At 44.6% G+C, this 18,425-nt stretch overlaps 1 protein-coding gene across 4 annotated transcripts in view; it reads left to right on the top strand.

Annotated features, from left to right (window-relative positions):
- Positions 1-18,425, top strand: part of LOC126473500 (15-hydroxyprostaglandin dehydrogenase [NAD(+)]-like) — a 229,221-nt gene that overhangs the window by 123,628 nt on the left and 87,168 nt on the right. For all 4 annotated transcript variants that reach the window (XM_050100586.1, XM_050100588.1, XM_050100587.1 and 1 more), the window contains exon 6: positions 11,869-12,027. In XM_050100586.1, the coding sequence (XP_049956543.1) occupies positions 11,869-12,027 (159 nt within the window). The remainder of the gene's footprint in view (positions 1-11,868; positions 12,028-18,425) is intronic.

Genomic DNA, 18,425 nt, shown 5'->3' with positions numbered 1-18,425 from the left:
CTGATTCCAGGTCTTTGATCTCGAAGTTCACTGGAGTTGTCAGGTTTCCTAGATATATTCGAGGTAAATATTAATAAATAAAACATTTCTTCATAGTTTAACATTTATTTTGGGAACAACCAAACGAAGTGGCACTTGTCATCCAGCTTGATTACACACTGTTGTAAACATACATGTCGTTGGATTTCACAAAAATAAAAATTAGCTCTTTCTCATGTGACGTTTGGCGTCTACACAAAATGTATTTAAAGATATCATTCACTCAACCAATTTAGGAGATGTAATGCCACAAAACAAAGTATCAATAAGTATATAATGGAATTACTTTGCCTGGAGACTAATTCCTTCCAGCCTCATACTTTTTTTTTTTTTTTTTGACATCAGTCTTCTGATTGGTTTAATGCGGCTCCCACGAATTCCTCTCCTGTGCAATCACGCACCTTCTCTTTTTTAACCCCTAGACCACGGGTGACATCGCAACTAGAATTAACTCAGAATTTTGTGTTATGTGACAGTGACTATGCACTTAAGGAGGAAAATAACTTTCGCATAATGTGTCACTGCCAAGTAACATGGTTCGATGAAATTTGGAGCATACATACGAAGAACTGCTACGGTATAGTACAACAAAATGACACTTACGTTAAAAGTCAGTTATTACATTGGAGTCATCGCGATTTGTGATGGTCCGCAGGACATTACCAAAGGCGGGACATGATTCTTAATACTAGGATGTTCAAATGGTTCAAATGGCTCTGAGCACTATGCGACTTAACTTCTGAGGTCATCAGTCGCCTAGAACTTAGAACTAATTAAACCTAACTAAGCTAAGGACATCACACACATCCATGCCCGAGGCAGGATACGAACCTGCGACCGTAGCGGTCGCTCGGCTCCAGACTGTAGCGCCTAGAACCGCACGGCCACTCCAGCCGGCTTACTAGGGTGTGTGATGGTTCTTAACACCAGGATGTGCTATCACTTGCAACAACATTGCTTCCATGCTGACATGGTAAGGAGTTCCTATGGCAGGACACATGGTGCCAAATTGTCCATAATCAGTTGCACTGGTGTATTGCAGGCAGCAGAGCATACGCAGGTGTATCGGTGGTTTCTCCACCAGCGCAGTTGAAGAAATGAGTTTAGGGTTAAAAGCACCCCTGAAAAGACGCTATCCAGAAGGAATACAGTGTCACAAAAACGTTGACCGATGGCTGTGTCATGATCTAAAGTTTGTTGTCCAATTACGTCCATGCAAGATTATGTCATTCCCCCTACCCTCCACCCCCACCCCCCACCCACACGGTCACCATAACACCTCGACCACCAAAACGGTCCTGTTCAATAATCCTGGACGTGTCAACATACGGCGATGCACCCAGGAACATTGTCGAATATCATCTTTTTGGTAGTCCAGGTGTGGGGTGGCATCATTTTACCTGGGCATATTGACCCACAAATTTTTGAACACGGTACACTCACTGGTCAACGTTATTGTGACACCGTACTACTACTCCCCAATGTGCGTCTTTTCTGGGGTGCATTCGGCCCTAACTTCATTTTTATGGATGACAGTGTGCGACTGCATCGAGCAACCTGGTGGTGGAGCCCTTGGAACAAGAGGATGTTCGGCGAATGGATTGGCCTGATAGTTCGTACTGAAACGTGTTCCACCGTTGTCCAACGCGCCTCTGGAGAGGTCTTTGCTGGTCATCGGAGCTCAGTTCGAGGTGGGGCTCATCACTGAAGACAATTCTATTCCAGCCAATGAGATTCCAGGCCGAAGATTGTGCAAGGAAAAGGATGCTGGTAGACCTCCTTAATTCATATAATCTTATGCAAACCGTATTCTTTCCAACGAGAGTGCAAGGGAACAGTAGAACAACCATAGACAATATTTTTGTTCATTCGTCATTATTAGAAGGGCATTCTGTTAGCAAAAAGGTGAATGGCCTTTCAGATCATGATGCACAAATTTTAAGTCTAAAAGATTTTTGTGCTGCAACACATGTTAAATACAGTTACCAACTTTTTAGGAAAGCTGATCCAGTTGCTGTACAGACTTTTGTAAACCTTATCAAGGAACAAGAGTGGCAAGATGTTTATAGTGCTGATACGGTAGACGATAAATATAACGCTTTCCTCAAGACTTTTCTCGTGCTCTTTGAAAGTTGCTTTCCGTTAGAACGTTCAAAACAGGGTACTAGCACAAACAGGCAGCCTGGGTGGCTGACTAAAGGGATAAGAATATCTTGTAGAACAAAGTGGCAATTATATCAAAACGTTAGAAACAATCAAAATCTAAATGCAGCAGCCCATTACGAACAGTATTGTAAGGTGCTTAAAAAAGTTATTAGGAAGGCAAAAAGTATGTGGTATGCAGATAGAATAGCTAAGTCTCAGGATAAAATTAAAACCATATGGTCAGTCGTAAAGGAAGTGGCTGGTCTGCAGAGACAGGTCGAGAATATAGAATCAGTGCGTAGTGGGGATGTCCATGTTACTGATAAGTCGCAAATATGTACAGTACTTAATAATCACTTTCTGAATATAGCAGGTGAACTAAATAGAAACCTAGTCCCAACAGGGAATCATATAGCGCTCTTAGAAAAAAGTGTTCCGAGACTGTTACCTGAAATGCTCCTCCATGATACTGACAAGAGGGAGATTGAGTTAATAATTAAATCACTAAAGACCAAGAACTCTCATGGATATGACGGGGTATCTAGCAGAATACTGAAGTATTGTTCCACGTATGTTAGCTCAGTACTTAGCCATATCTGTAACTTTTCCTTTAGGAGTGGTCGGTTTCCTGACCGATTAAAGTACTCGGTAGTGAAGCCACTTTATAAAAAGGGAGACAGGGATAATGTTGACAATTATAGACCTATTTCTATGCCATCGGTGTTTGCTAAAGTTATCGAGAGGGTTGTATATACAAGGTTACTGCAGCATTTAAATTCACATAATTTGCTGTCAAATGTACAGTTTGGTTTTAGAAATGGCTTAACAACTGAAAATGCTATAGTCTCTTTTCTCTGTGAGGTTTTGGACGGATTAAATAAAAGGTTGCGAACGTTAGGTGTTTTCTTTGATTTAACGAAGGCTTTTGACTGTGTTGACCACAAAATATTACTGCAGAAGTTGGAACATTATGGAGTAAGGGGAGTAGCTTACAATTGGTTCGCCTCCTACTTTAAGAACAGAGAGCAGAAGGTAATCCTCCGCAACATTGAGAGTGGTAATGATGTTCAGTCCCAATGGGGCACTGTTAAATGGGGCATTCCCCAAGGGTCGGTGCTGGGGCCACTGCTGTTTCTTATTTATGTAAATGATATGCCTTCTAGTATTACAGGTGATTCAAAAATATTTCTGTTTGCTGATGACACCACCTTGGTAGTGAAGGATCTTGTGTGTAATATTGAAACATTATCAAATAATGTAGTTCATGATATAAGTTCGTGGCTTGTGGAAAATAATTTGATGCTAAATCACAGTAAGACTCAGTTTTTACAGTTTCTAACCCACAATTCAACAAGAACTGACATTTTAATCAGACAGAATGGGCATGTTATAAGCGAGACGGAACAGTTCAAGTTGCTAGGCGTACAGATAGATAGTAAGCTGTTGTGGAAAGCCCATGTTCAGGATCTTGTTCAGAAACTAAATGCCGCTTTATTTACCATTAGAACAGTATCTGAAATAAGTGACATTTCAACACGAAAAGTAGTATACTTCGCATATTTTCATACGCTTATGTCATATGGTATTATTTCTTGGGGTAATTCTTCTGATTCAAAAAGGGTATTTTTGGCTCAAAAATGGGCTGTTCGAGCTATGTATGGTGTAAGTTCGAAAACCTCTTGTCGACCCCTATTCAATAGTCTGGGAATTTTGACATTGCTCTCACAGTATGTATTTTCTTTAATGTCGTTTGTTGTTAGCAATATTAGCTTATTCCCAAGAGTTAGCAGCTTTCACTCAGTTAATACTAGGCAGAAATCAAATCTGCATGTGGAATGCACTTCCTTGACTCTTGTGCAGAAAGGAGTGCAGTATTCTGCTGCATCCATTTTCAATAAGCTACCACAAGAACTCAAAAATCTTAGCAGTAGCCCAAACACTTTTAAGTCTAAACTGAAGAGTTTCATCATGGCTCACTCCTATTCTGTCGATGAGCTCCTGGAAGAGCTAAAAAATTAAGCACATTCCAGTGTTACATCTTGATTTTCTTTATTTAAACTAACGACTTGTCGCCTGAATATGTTTCTTATATTTCATTTTATCTGTTTCTACAATCGTGTTATAATTTCATGTATTGACTCGTTCCATGACCATGGAGACTTCTCCTAAATGTGGTCCCACGGAACAATAAATAAATAAATAAAAAAAAAACGAGTCTGGGGACGTCCCGGACAGTGGTCGGATACCAACCTGAATGTCGCCTTACCGACATCGAGGAGTGATGGTCAGTGGTGCCATTTCTTATCAAAGCAGGATCGCCCTGGTTGTCATCCGCGGCATCCCTACAGTACAGCGGTACGTCGACAATATTCTACGCCCCGTTTTGTTGTCCTTCATGGCAAGCCATCCTAAGCTTACACCAAGGGGTCCAAAAAATGTATTCACTGTTTAAAAGTCCAAAACTTGCAATCTAATTGACGGAGTTGTCTCATTTTTGGTGAAAGTGTAGCTTAAAGTCCACTTAGAGATATCACTGTAGGTGTTCGAAATTGTCACCATTAACATCCACACACAAACGATGCCGCCGAACTGCAGCGAACTACTGACTGCAACGTGTTCAGTTGGATATTTGCACATAAATGTACGATGGATTCTCGAAGTTCATCCAATGTGCGTGGCTTTTGTCGATAAATGATGTCCTTTAGTGTTCCCCACAGAGAAAAGTCCAGAGGAGTTAGGTCTGGGGAACCTGGTGAATGTTCCACAGCACCTCTACGGCCTATCCATCTTCTTGGTAGATTTTCGTCGAGATACGCCATAACACGATTTTGGTAGTGGGTTGGGGATCCATCTTGTTGAAAGTAAACTCTTCCGTCTCCATACAAGTCTCGGACGGCAGGTAAAATGGATGTCTGAAGCTTCTGAAGGTACGACTCACCGGTAACTGTGCCATCAAACACGAATGGCCCAATCAAGCCCCGGTAAGACAACCCACACCACACATTTACTCCTGGCAAATTCAAGGCTTTGTCTGCATGGATGTTCGGATTTTCGGCGGCCCAGTAGACGCAATTTTGGCGATTTACTGTAGCATTGAGTTTGAACTGTGCCTCATCAGACGACACGATCATCTCTGCAAATTCTTCATCGTTGCGCACCATGTTAGTAAACCACGCGCAATACTCCAGTCTACGATCTTGGTCGTCCTCGTTCATTGGGTGTAGATGTAACACTTTGCAACACCTACGTTTATTATCCCGACCTGATCTGATCGAATAGCAGCCCAATATTTATTATTAACATGACCGTGAACCTAATGGGGCTGGCAATCGGAATGGACTGCTACGGAAGTTGTTACTTTCCAGTTCGTCCTGTTCAATACTATAATACTGAATGTCTGGTAATGAGGAACACCAACACAGTTTTACTAATTACGAACTTATATTCTTCTCAAAACACAAAAAAAGGAGACAGCCACTGCCTTCGCCATACATATCTAATTGCGGCTAATCTCAGCACAGGCTTTCTTAATTTTCCATTATCGTCACACGCTAATCCATCACTGCATCCAACACTGCAATCCAAGGTTAGGCCGGCGCGGTAGACGCGAAACCAAATATCGGCACTAGTAATGTCACTGATCACTTTCGTAATGATACTTCTTCACTTTCCCGGCATTAATCTGTTACATAGGGGTCTAACCACGGCGATGGCGACACCCTTCTCCGTTAAAGCCCTGTACTTCAACAATGACCTTCACACATACATACCCGCCTACGACACTGGCGCAGCTCGACACTCGCTCTCTCAACACGTCACAATCGATTGTTCGTCCTATCGACCTGTGCCAAGAGCAAAGTTATAGTAAGGGCCTATGGACCCATTACAACTTCCACTTTGCTGTCTTCAAAATTCGCCGACTCACTCTAGTTTCACGGGCACACTGTCTCACAGACTTCTGTGGTGAACGAGTGAATTGTAACACACGACGAGAGTTAGCTGGACTTGTTACTGTTACAGGTCATCCAGATCATTGTTTGTGTACATCTTTAACACAGCCTTCGGGTTCAAATTTGTCTCGAATGCGACAAATCGTTAATGATGTCGGTGGCTCTGTTTGATGCTCATTTCGCCATTGCCGGTGAACCACATTAATGTTTTCGTACTTAAAATACCACTTCAAAACTGACTTCCTTTCATCGAATGTAAGCCTTGCGCCAGCCATATTTACTCGAGTAACTAGGTGCAACTAATAACATAACACTGACTATCTGGTGACTGTCATCTGACAAAACAAAACAACGCAATACAACGCTTGTGTGGCGATTGCCGGAACTACAAACCATTACACTACCAAAGATGCGACAACTGCGTCAATTAGTTTACCAGTTATGGACTTTTAAACAGTGGATACACTTTTTGGACCCCTCTGTATCTCAGCAAGGTAATGACCGCGCGTGACGAGTGTTTCTCCTGCTGGTGCTCGTGCCTGTAAAACCCTGCCGTGACCAGTAAGTTCGCTGGAACTCTTCCCGTTGAGAATCTTTGGAGCGTTATCGGCAGAACACTCCAACTAGCTCGGGACTTTGATGCTTTAACGTGCCAGTCTGGCAGAATTTGGCTCGATATCCCTCAGGACATCCAACAACTGTATGAATCATGACCAAGCCGAATAACTGCCTGCAGAGAGAGACCAACGTGTTACTGACTTGCTCAATCCGCAACCACAGTCGTGAGTACTTGTCACGCAGCTAGAATCGTGCGGTCAGGCGGCGGGAAAAATACTTCAAGACCACCATCTATCGCTACTTTTTGCATTTAGTACTACATACTTTTTCTTCAATTATGTACGAGGGTAAAAAAAAATGGTTCAAATGGCTCTGAGCACTATGGGACTCAACTTCTGAGGTCATTAGTCCCCTAGAACGTAGAACTAGTTAAACCTAACTAACCTAAGGACATCACACACATCCATGCCCGAGGCAGGATTCGAACCTGCGACCGTAGTGGTCTCGAAGTTCCAAACTGCAGCGCCTAGAACCGCCCGGCCAATTCGGCCGGCATACGAGGGTCACTCCAAAAGATATGCACACTATTTTTGTAAAAATACAGTTTTCATTCTGCATATGTGAAAGTTTTGCAGTGAGTAGATACATCCTTCCCGCTTGTTTTCAAACTTATTTCAACCTTTTCCCGTGAGTGGCGCCGTAACAGCATGTCTTCAAGATGGCTGCTACACTTGACGTTCGTCAGAAGCAATGTGCTGTCACAGAATTCCTGTACTGTGAAAACGAGACAGTGGGAAACATCCATAAGACGTTGAAAAAGGTGTATGGAGATGTTGCTGTCGATCTCAGTACAGTTAGTCGGTGGGCAAGCAGGTTACGTGACGAAAGCGGGCACAGCAATATTGAGGATTGTCCTCGCAGCGGCAGGCCGCACACACTCCAGACAATGTGCAGAGAGTTAACGAATTGGTGACTGCTGACAGACGCATCACAGTGAACGAATTGTCATGCTACATTGGGATAGGGGAAAGAAGTGTTTGCAGAATACTGAAAAGTGTTGGCGTTAAAAAAGGTTTGTGCCAGGTGGGTTCCCAGGATGTTGACAGTGGCTCACAAAGAAACAAGAAAAACGGTATGCAGCGAACTTTTGGAACAGTACGAGAATGGTGGTGAAGAATGTCTTGGAAGAATTGTGACAGGTGATGAAACATGGCTCCATCATTTTTCACCTGATACGAAGAGGCAATCAATGGAGTGGCACCATGCAAACTTACCCAAGAAAAAAAATTAAAAAACCAAGGAACCACCATAAACTCTGATGCATATGTGACGACAATGAAGAAACTTCAAGCTCGACTGAGTCGTGTTCGACCACATCAAGCAGGGATGTTGTGTTGTTGCACAACAATGCACGGCCACATGTCAGTCAAAAAACCATGGAAGCGATCACAAAACTCGGATGGACAACACTGAAAAACCCGCCTTACAGTCCTGACCTGGCTCCATGTGACTGTCATCTCTTTGTGAAACTGAAAGACTCTCTTCGTGGAACAAGGTTTGAAGGTGATGGCTTCCTTGTGCACGCTGCTAAACAGTGGCTCCAACAGGTTGGTGCAGAATTTTACCGTGCGAGTATACAGGCGCTGGTCCCAAGATGGCGTATGGCAGTTGAGAGGGATGGAAATTACGTGGAGAAATGAAAATATTGTTCCTAAAGGATGTGTCTACACACTGTAAAACTTTCAAATATGTAGAATAAAAGATGGATTTAAAAAAAAATAGTGTGCATTTCTTTTGGAGTGGATCTCGTATAAATAGTAACATACTGTTTCGGTGCTATGGAAAAATCCTATTCTTATTGCGCTCTAAATTCTCATGGAAAATTCCAGTGATGGACACATATCAAAATATTTAAGTGTAGTTCCTTACTTGAAACTTGGTTGTTGCAGGTTAATGTTGAAAAGGTACCATCAGTGCTAAAATTAATGAGTATTCTTGACAGTGAATTACACATAAAAAATCTACACTATTGAAAGTGGCCACATTTCGCGTCACGTTACACGCACTGCGGACACATCTTACTTGAGAATTCCAATCAAATTGGGACCTTGCACTTGCGACACAAATAGCTTGTCCTCCTCTTCTTTTTTGGTGGACAAATGCGACATGTTTCCCTTCCTTCCCTTAGTAGTTAGTCCTTTTCCAGATCTTCGTTGAGACGTACCTCAGCTCCTAGAACTCGAGCGATAGAAAATCTCAATTCTCGTGGAAGGTGTTTGTTGATTATTGATTCGATCAGTTCTTTTCAAAGAGCTTTTATGAAGTTCATCCTGGTAAGTACAGTTCTTTCCTTGAATGACTGATGAACAGTGTATCATAGATAACACTCATATCAAGAATACGGGAATACACAGCCATGCGGTACTGTGACTTCAACAATATTTAGCACTCTTCCCATCTGCAGTATCAATACCACCCTTTGTGTTATGATAGTGGGCTATAATTACAGCTTTTTGACTTTCCACATCACTTTCTATGGAGTGATGCATTTTTACTATAAGCATTACTGCTCTTCCTTTCTTAGGCACGTGGGAATTCAGGGTGATGGGTTTGATAAATTCTACAGCGTTGATTCAACTTCACGTCCACGGGAAGGCTAGAAAGAAACTGGAGTGTCTTTTCGGTTCTTTCGCATTGTTCCCATTACGGTCAAACCATTTTTCCGCAGCACGTCTGCAAGTTCGATTGTCAAATACCAGTTACCAGCGGTAATGTTTCGGTTACTATGTGCTATTGGTTTGCACGATCTGAGGACAGCCTGGGTTGTTGTTGTTGTGGTCTTCAGTCCTGAGACTGGTTTGCTGCAGCTCTCCGTGCTACTCTATCCTGTGCAAGCTTTTTCATCTCCCAGTACTTACCGCAACCTACATCCTTCTGAATCTGCTTAATGTATTCATCTCTTGGTCTCCCTCTACGATTTTTACCCTCCACGCTGCCCTCCAATGCTAAATTTGTGATCCCTTGATGCCTCAGAACATGTCCTACCAACCGGTCCCTTCTTCTTGTCAAGTTGTGCCACAAACTCCTCTTCTCCCCAATTCTATTCAATACCTCCTCATTAGTTATGTGATCTACCCATCTAATCTTCAGCATTCTTCTGTAGCACCACATTTCGAAATCTTCTATTCTCTTCTTGTCCAAACTATTTATCGTCCACGTTTCACGTCCATACATGGCTACACTCCATACAAATACTTTCAGAAACGACTTGTAGCCGGCCGAAGTGGCCGTGCGGTTAAAGGCGCTGCAGTCTGGAACCGCAGGACCGCTACGGTCGCAGGTTCGAATCCTGCCTCGGGCATGGATGTTTGTGATGTCCTTAGGTTAGTTAGGTTTAACTAGTTCTAAGTTCTAGGGGACTAATGACCACAGCAGTTGAGTCCCATAGTGCTCAGAGCCATTTTTTTGAACCAGAAACGACTTCCTGACACTTAAATCTATACTCGATGTTAACAAATTTCTCTTCTTCATAAACGCTTTCCTTGCCATTGCCAGTCGACATTTTATATCCTCTCTACTTCGACCATCATCAGTTATTTTACTCCCCAGATAGCAAAACTCCTTTACTACATTAAGCGTCTCATTTCCTAATCTAATTCCCTCAGCATCACCTGACTTAATTCGACTACATTCCATTATCCTCATTTTGCTTTTGTTGATGTTCATCTTATATCCTGCTTTCAAGACACTGTGCATTCCGTTCAACTGCTCTTCCAAGTCCTTTGCTGTCTCTGACAGAATCACAATGTCATCGGCGAGCCATTAAGTTTTTATTTCTTCTCCATGGATTTTAATACCCACTCCGAACTTTTCTTTTGTTTCCTTTACTGCTTGCTCAATATGCAGATTGAGTAACATTGGGGACAGGCTACAACCCTGTCTCACTCCCTTCCCAACCGCTGCTTCCCTTTCACGCCCCTCGACTCTTATAACTGCCATCTGGTTTCTGTACAATTTGTAAATAGCCTTTTGTTCCCTATATTTTACCCCTGCCACCTTCAGAATTTGAAAGAGAATATTCCAGTCAACATTGTCAAAAGCTTTCTCGAAGTCTACAAATACTAGAAACGTAGGTTTGCCTTTCCTTAATCTTTCTTCTAAGATAAGTCGTAAGGTCAGTATTGCCTCACGTGTTCGAATATTTCTACGGAATCCAAACTGATCTTTCCCAAGGTTGGCTTCTACTAGTTTTTCCATTGGTCTGTAAAGAATTCGCGTTAGTATTTTGCAGCTGTGGCTTATTAAACTGATTGTTTGGTAGTTTTCACATCTGTCAACACCTGCTTTCTTTGGGATTGGAATTATTATATTCTTCTTGAATTCTGAGGGTATTTCACCTGTCTCATACATGTTGCTCGCCAGATGGTAGAGTTTTGTCAGGACTGGTTCTCCCAAGGCCGTTAGCAGTTCTAAAGAAATGTTGTCAACTCCCGGGGCCTTGTTTGGACTCAGGTCTTTCAGTGCTCTGTCAAACTCTTGACGCTGTATTGTATCTCCCATTTCGTCTTCATCTAAATTCTCTTCCATTTCCAGAATATTGTACTCAAGTACGTCGCCCTTGTATAGACCCTCTATATACTCCTTCCACCTTTCTGCTTTCCCTTCTTTGCTTAGAACTGGGTTTCCATCTCAGCTCTGGGTGGGGACGGGGTATTTCTTCTTGTCTGTGGAAAGTCTTGCTCGCTACCTTTTCCACAATAGAGATAGGTGTTGAAGGCATAATTACTCCTGGCATCGGTGGGACAGTGAAGTTTCAGGCCCAACTTCGCCGGTTTAGATTTAGTATACATTTTGAACTCGCAGCGTTTTCTAAAGCCGATTAGCGTTTCGTGAACTGTAGCGTCAGCCCCAAGAATATAGGATCGTGCGAATTTGTCAAATGTTTGTTAATGCAGCGATGTCACCATTCCATCCTCTCTCCGATCACCCCTCTCCCCGCCCAACCACCAGCACCACCACCGCCCCTGTCACATCAATATTCTTTCCGAGAAACCTGGTTAGTGACACCCCTTCTCTTCTGTGGACGGCCTGGTAAATGCCGCCATTTGGAAGTACCGTAATATTATCCACGATGTACGGGTAAGAGTGAACAAAAGTGCCGTGCGGTGTGTTGCAGAAGGGCGTGGTGGGCGGCACGCTGCTGGGTCTGCGGCTGGCCACCAGGGGCGCGCGTGTGCTCAACGTGGCGTCGGTGGCCGCACTCGGCGCCTTCAGCTGCGCCCCCGTCTACACCGCCACCAAGCACGCCGTAGTCGCGCTCACGCGCTGCTATGGGGTCAGTGACTCAGTGGCCGCCACGACAGTCTAACTACACTACTGGCCATTACAATTGCTACACCACGAAGATGTGCTACAGACGCGAAATTTAACCGACAGGAAGAAGATGGTGTGATATGCAAATGATTACCTTCTAACAGCATTCACCCAACGCTGGCGCCAGTAGCGACACCTAAACGTGCTGACATGAGCAAAGTTCCCAACTGATTTCTCATACTCAAACAGCAGTTGACCGGCGTTGCCTGGTGAAACGTTGTTGTGATGCCTCGTGTAAGGAGGAGAAATGCGCACCATCACGCTTCCCACTTTGATAAAGGTCGCATTGTAGCCTATCGCTATTGCGGTTTATCGTATCGCAGACATTGCTGCTCGCGTTGGTCGAGATCCAATGACTGTTAGAAGAATATGGAATCGGTGGGTTCAGCAGGGTAATACGGAACGCCGTGCTGGATCCCAGTGGCCTCGTATCACTAGCAGTCGAGATGACAGGCATCTTACCCGCATGGCTGTAACGGATCGTGCAGCCACGTCTCAATCCCTGAGTCAACAGATGGGGACATTTGCAAGACAACAACCGTCTGCACGAACAGTTCGACGACGTTTGCAGCAGCATGGACTATGAGCTCGGAGACCATGGCTGCGGTTACCCTTGACGCTGCATCACAGACAGGAGCGCCTGCGATGGTGTACTCTGGGTGCACGAATGGCAAAACGTCATTTTTCCGGATGAATCCAGGTTCTGTTTACAGCAGCATGATGGTCGCATCCGTGTTTGGCGACATCGCGGTGAACGCACATTCGAAGCGTGTATTCGCCATCGCCATACTGACGTATCACCCAGCGTGATGATATGGGGTGCCATTGGTTACACGTCTCGGTCACCTCTTCTTCTCATTGACGGCACTTTGAACAGTGGACGTTACATTTGAGATGTGTTACGACCCGTGGCTCTACGCTTCATTCCATCTCTGCGAAACCCTACATTTCAGCAGGATAATGCACGACCGCATATTTGCAGGTCCTGTACGGGCCTTTCTAGATACATAAAATGTTCGACTGCTGCCCTGGCCAGCACATTCTCCAGATCTCTCACCAATTGCAAACGTCTGGTCAATGGTGGCCGAGCAACTGGGTTGTCACAATACGCCAGTGACTACTCTTGATGAACTGTGGTATCGTGTTGAAGCTGCATGGGCAGCTGCACCTGTACACGCAGTCCGAGCTCTGTTTGACTCAATGCCCAGGTGTATCAAGGCCGTTATTACATCCACAGGTGGTTGTTCTGGGTACTGATTTCTCAGGATTTATGCACCCAAATTGCGTGAAAATGTAATCACGTGTCAGTTCTAGTATAATATATTTGTCCAATGAATACCCGTGTATAATCTGCATTTCTTCTTGGTGTAGCAATTTTAATGGCCAGTAGTGTATCTTCCTGCGGCAGATGGTCTGTTAGACTCCGTTACAAGTGCTATCTTACCAAAGTGACGGAGGAAGGAGGCATGCTGAATGGACGAGGCTCTCGTGTAACAAACATCAACCATCAGTAAAAGAAATGAAACGCCACAGCCATACCGTCAAAGAAAGATGTTTCAGAGGACTACTTTCGACGCAACACTAACGCCATCTTTAGGTCCACTGTAAAACAAAAGAATACTTGCATTCCTTGGCCTCTCGTATCGTCGAACCCATGTATACTAATCAGCCAGAACGTTATGGGCACTTACCTACTATCGATATAAGGCCGGCCAAGCGATAGCAGCATCAGCTGGCGAGGAATGACTGCTAGACAGACACACTGACTGTGCAGGTAGGATAAGTGGGCATGCTCTCAATGTGTAGAATGAGGAAGGTGCGTAATCTGTCTGTCTGACACAGGGCAGATTGTGATAGCGTGGAGGTCTCGCGTCCGTCGGCCGTCGTAATTTAATTTATTATTTGGTACAGAAACTGATTGGTAATGGTGATTGTTGCCGACTTACGTCGTGGGCCTTAATCAAAATGATATTTCATTCTATTTTGATTTAAATTACATGCTTTTGTGAAGTTCTCTTTTTTAACAATATTAATCTTCAGTGGAAATTATTTGTGACGTTAATGAACGTTAGACTCGCTGAATCTTAAAACATGAGCACATAAGTTGAACAAGGGAATAAACTTTTCATATTAATTTCCGCGGCTAGTCAGTTCACTTTAAAGCAAAAAATCTTTAGTTATTAATTACAATTGCGACCCACACACGCCCTAGAGTATTTTTTCTTACCTCCGTTCACCATTGCATTGTAGTCGGAGTCCTGGCTCTGACTCTCGGCTGTGACACTGAAAATAAGAATCTTAAAGCTAAGTATTTTCTGCAACGTCGGGCGGCTGTGGAGAAAAATGTATATTATGTTAATAGCGGGCGAGTTTTTCGCTTCCGCTAATTTTTATAAGTTAATATTGCCACGTAATGGCATCGTTGGCTGCATCAGCCGCTGCTATTGTTGAAGTGGAAATTACTCGAATGCAGCTTAATTCAAGGAAAGTGGACATGAAATCGGGATCACCTCTTACAAATTAAAAGTGAACAATAATATTAAATCAATATATTATCTGCTTAATTAGTACAAATATGCTTACATTTGCCAGCACTCGCAAGATGTCCGTCTACACGCAACCAAGACAAGAGAAGAAGTAAAGACGACTAAAAAATTAACAAAAGAGCGTATCTTGTCGTCTCTTTAGATCATTTTGTTATATTTCTTTGCCCTCGAAACTTACACAGAGAAATTATTATAATACGGATACATGAGAAAAATGTATGTTCGCCTGAGCGGCTGGTGTCCACTTATTATTCAATTTTTAAATGTCTCTTCTTTAAAAATGCTGTTTTTTAAGTCTTTTCTTATTATTTCACCGGGGACACTATAGAGACTCGGGATAAGCATTTAGGAAACCGTGCGACTTATCAGGTGTTCGATGAGTGCTGTGGTGAGCGTCTTCAACACATGGAGAAACCAAGGTGAATACCAAGTCCAGACATCATGGAGTTGGATGGCCACCCCTCATTACAGATGTCGCACATTGTAGGCTGGGCAGACTGATAAAACAGGACAGGTTGCGAACTGTGGCAGTACTAACATCAGACTTTAAAGCTGGGTGGAGTACAAACGTGTCTGAACTCGCACTGCACCGAACACCCCCAATGATGGGCCACTGCAGCAGATGACCCATGCATGTACCAATGTTAACACCACAAAATCGTAGCTACGACTGTAATGAGCATGTAACCATCGGCACTGGACATTGGCGCAGTGGCAGAGCGCTGCAGGGTCTGATGAATCCTGACACCTTCTTCATCGTGCTAATGGGAGGGCGCAAATCAGTCGTCTTCCAGGGGAAAACCTCCCTGACACGTGTACTGCAGGATGGAGACAGACTGGCGGCAGCTCCATTATGCTCTGTGGAACATTCACGTGGGCATCCATAGGTCCGGTGGAGCTCATCCAAGGCACCCTGACGGCCAAGGAGTATTGTACACTGGTTGCTGATCACGTACACCCGTTTCACGACGATCATGTTTCCTGACGACAATGGCATTTTTTCACGAGATTATAGGCCATGTCACAAGGCCAGAAGTGTGATGGAGTGGCGAGATCCAGCTGATGTTAGGGCCCTCAACTCGCCTGATCCGAACCCTGTCAAACACATCTAGGATGTGATGAAATGTATCGTAAGAGCTCGTCCTCTCCCTCTCCTCAATTTACGGGAATTAGGTGGCTTGTGTATGCAGGTGTGGTGCCAACTCCCTCCGGCGACCAAGATTTAAAATTGTTGTTCAAATGTGTGTGAAATCTTATGGGACTTAACTGCTACGGTCATCAGTCCCTAAGCTTACACACTGCTTAACCTAAATTATCCTAAGGACAAACACACACACCCATGCCCGAAGGAGGACTCGAACCTCCGCCGGGACCAGCCGCACCGTCCATGACTAAAGCTCCTGAGACCGCTCGGCTAACCCCGCGCGGCCGACCAAAGCTTCATTGCTTCCTTGCCATGATGCATCACCGCTGTAGTCTGTGCCAATGGTGCGGATACTGGCTATCAGGTAACTGATCGTAATGTGCTGGCTGATCAGTGTAATATTGCACTGCTGTGTACCCAAAATGTAACACCCTGAAGGAAGCATTCAAATCTACATCTACATCTACATCTACATCCATACTCCGCAATCCACCTGACGGTGTGTGGCGGAGGGTACCTTGAGTACCTCTATCGGTTCTCCCTTCTATTCCAGTCTCGTATTGTCCGTGGAAAGAAAGATTGTCGGTATGCCTCTGTGTGGGCTCTAATGTCTCTGATTTTATCCTCATGGTCTCTTCGCGAGATATACGTAGGAGGGAGCAATATACTGCTTGACTCCTCGGTGAGGGTATGTTCTCGAAACTTCAACAAAAGCCCGTACCGAGCTACTGAGCGTCTCTCCTGCAGAGTCTTCCACTATCATCTCCGTGGCTCTTTTCCATCTCTTACCATCTTGTTTGGCACATACTCATCTAACACATATTGTATCAGGTGAAATTCACAGCATGCATTTGCTGTGACTAGAGACGGACACGATTAGCATTTCGGCGCTGGCGCACATAACTGGCGCCAATAGCGCCACCTACAAGCGCTATATTTATCGGGAACGTACTGGAATTGTTTCTTCGCGCTTTTGTTTTGCGTAAACAGTTCCAGTATGCGTCTTAGAAGACAGCGAGCGTCTTTCGAGTATGTTTCGGAATTCGACCGAGAAAGAATAGTTGCCTATAGAGATTGCGGATTATCTTGCAGAGAAACCGGTGATCGTGTCGGACGGAACCGAGCAACTGTGATCCGGATCTGTAATCGCTGGATGCAGGAGGGAACGACGGACCGACGGGACCAACAACACACACCTCGCGGCACCGCTACGCACGATAACAGGCTCAAAATGGTTCAAATGGCTCTGAGCACTATGGGACTTAACATCTACGGTCATCAGTCCCCTAGAACTTAGAACTACTTAAACCTACCTAACCTAAGGACAGCACACAACACCCAGCCATCATGAGGCAGAGAAAATCCCTGGCCCCGCCGGGAATCGAACCCGGGAACCCGGGCGTGGGAAGCGAGAACGATACCGCACGACCAAGAGATGCGGGCCACGATAACAGGCATATTGTGCGCATGGAAGTGGTGGATTGGTCTGCCACGCCACGAACTATGTCACAACAAGCTTGGTCTGTTGCGTAACAAGCAGTGTCCACGCCTACTATTCGACGTCGTCTGCAGCTGAATGGACTGTCCGCAAGGCGTCCATTGCTGCGTACACCAGTGAGTCAACGCAACAGGGCCCGCCTGGTTATCCGTGCGGTCTAACGCACGGCTTTCCGGAGTGGGAAGGAGCGTCTGAGCGTATTGAGCGTATTGAGCATGTCTGGGATGCCTTGCAACGTGCTCTTCAGAAGAGATCTCCACCCCCTCCTACTTTTACGGATTTATGGGCAGCCCTGCAGGATTCATGGTGTCAGTTCCCTCGAGCACCATTTCAGACAATAGTCTAGTACATGCCACGTCCTGCAGCGGCACTTATGCATGTTTGCGGGGACCCTACACGATATTAGTTTCTTTGGCTCTTCAGTGTAACTCCTTCCATGCCTCGAACAGCACGATTGACAACAACTGGATTGACCTTGGTGCATGCAGAATTGCTGCCTTAGATCTCCCCATCGCATCCGACAAGTGCTTAATGGGATTCAAGTCGGGGGAACGGCTAGTCCAATCCATTCGCCGAATATACTCTCGTTCCAAGAGCTCCTCCACCGGCGCAGCTCGAAGCAACCGCGCATTGTCATTCATAAAAATGAAGCCAGGGCCGGATGAACTCTAAAAAGGCTCTCACGGGGAAAGAGTACAGTCTCACAATAACGGTGACCGATCTGCTCAAAGATCTGGAGATCAGTAAGCCCTTGCAACATTAGGCCTCCCCACAGCGCAACACCTAGACCCTCAAAACTACCATATTCGAGAAGGCTGTACATATCCCCATATGGAGAGAGGTGGGAACACCTAATGAATCCAGGAACATCGTCGAATATAATCGAACATGCCCTGCCGTCCTCAGTCATCACACAGAATATTGAGGACCATGTATCACCTTTTGTAATGCCCAGCGGACCATCATGAATCGCGACGACTTCTGTGTAATTATTGTCTATCACATCTTTATCACATACTTCTGTATATGGTCGAAACATCATCGAGCTATGTTACTTGGCAATGACACATCATGCGAAGTTACTTTCGTCTTTAACTTCTGGACACCATTGTAAATAAAAGTAGTTTTGTCCTACTTGCACGTCTGCGGACGTACACTGCCAAAGAAAAAAT

This window comes from Schistocerca serialis, chromosome 4 (assembly GCF_023864345.2).
Source record: "Schistocerca serialis cubense isolate TAMUIC-IGC-003099 chromosome 4, iqSchSeri2.2, whole genome shotgun sequence".
NCBI classification, from domain to species: Eukaryota; Metazoa; Arthropoda; class Insecta; order Orthoptera; family Acrididae; genus Schistocerca; species Schistocerca serialis.
Note: the sequence above shows the minus strand (reverse complement) of the source record. Positions and strands in the feature narration are given on the sequence as shown.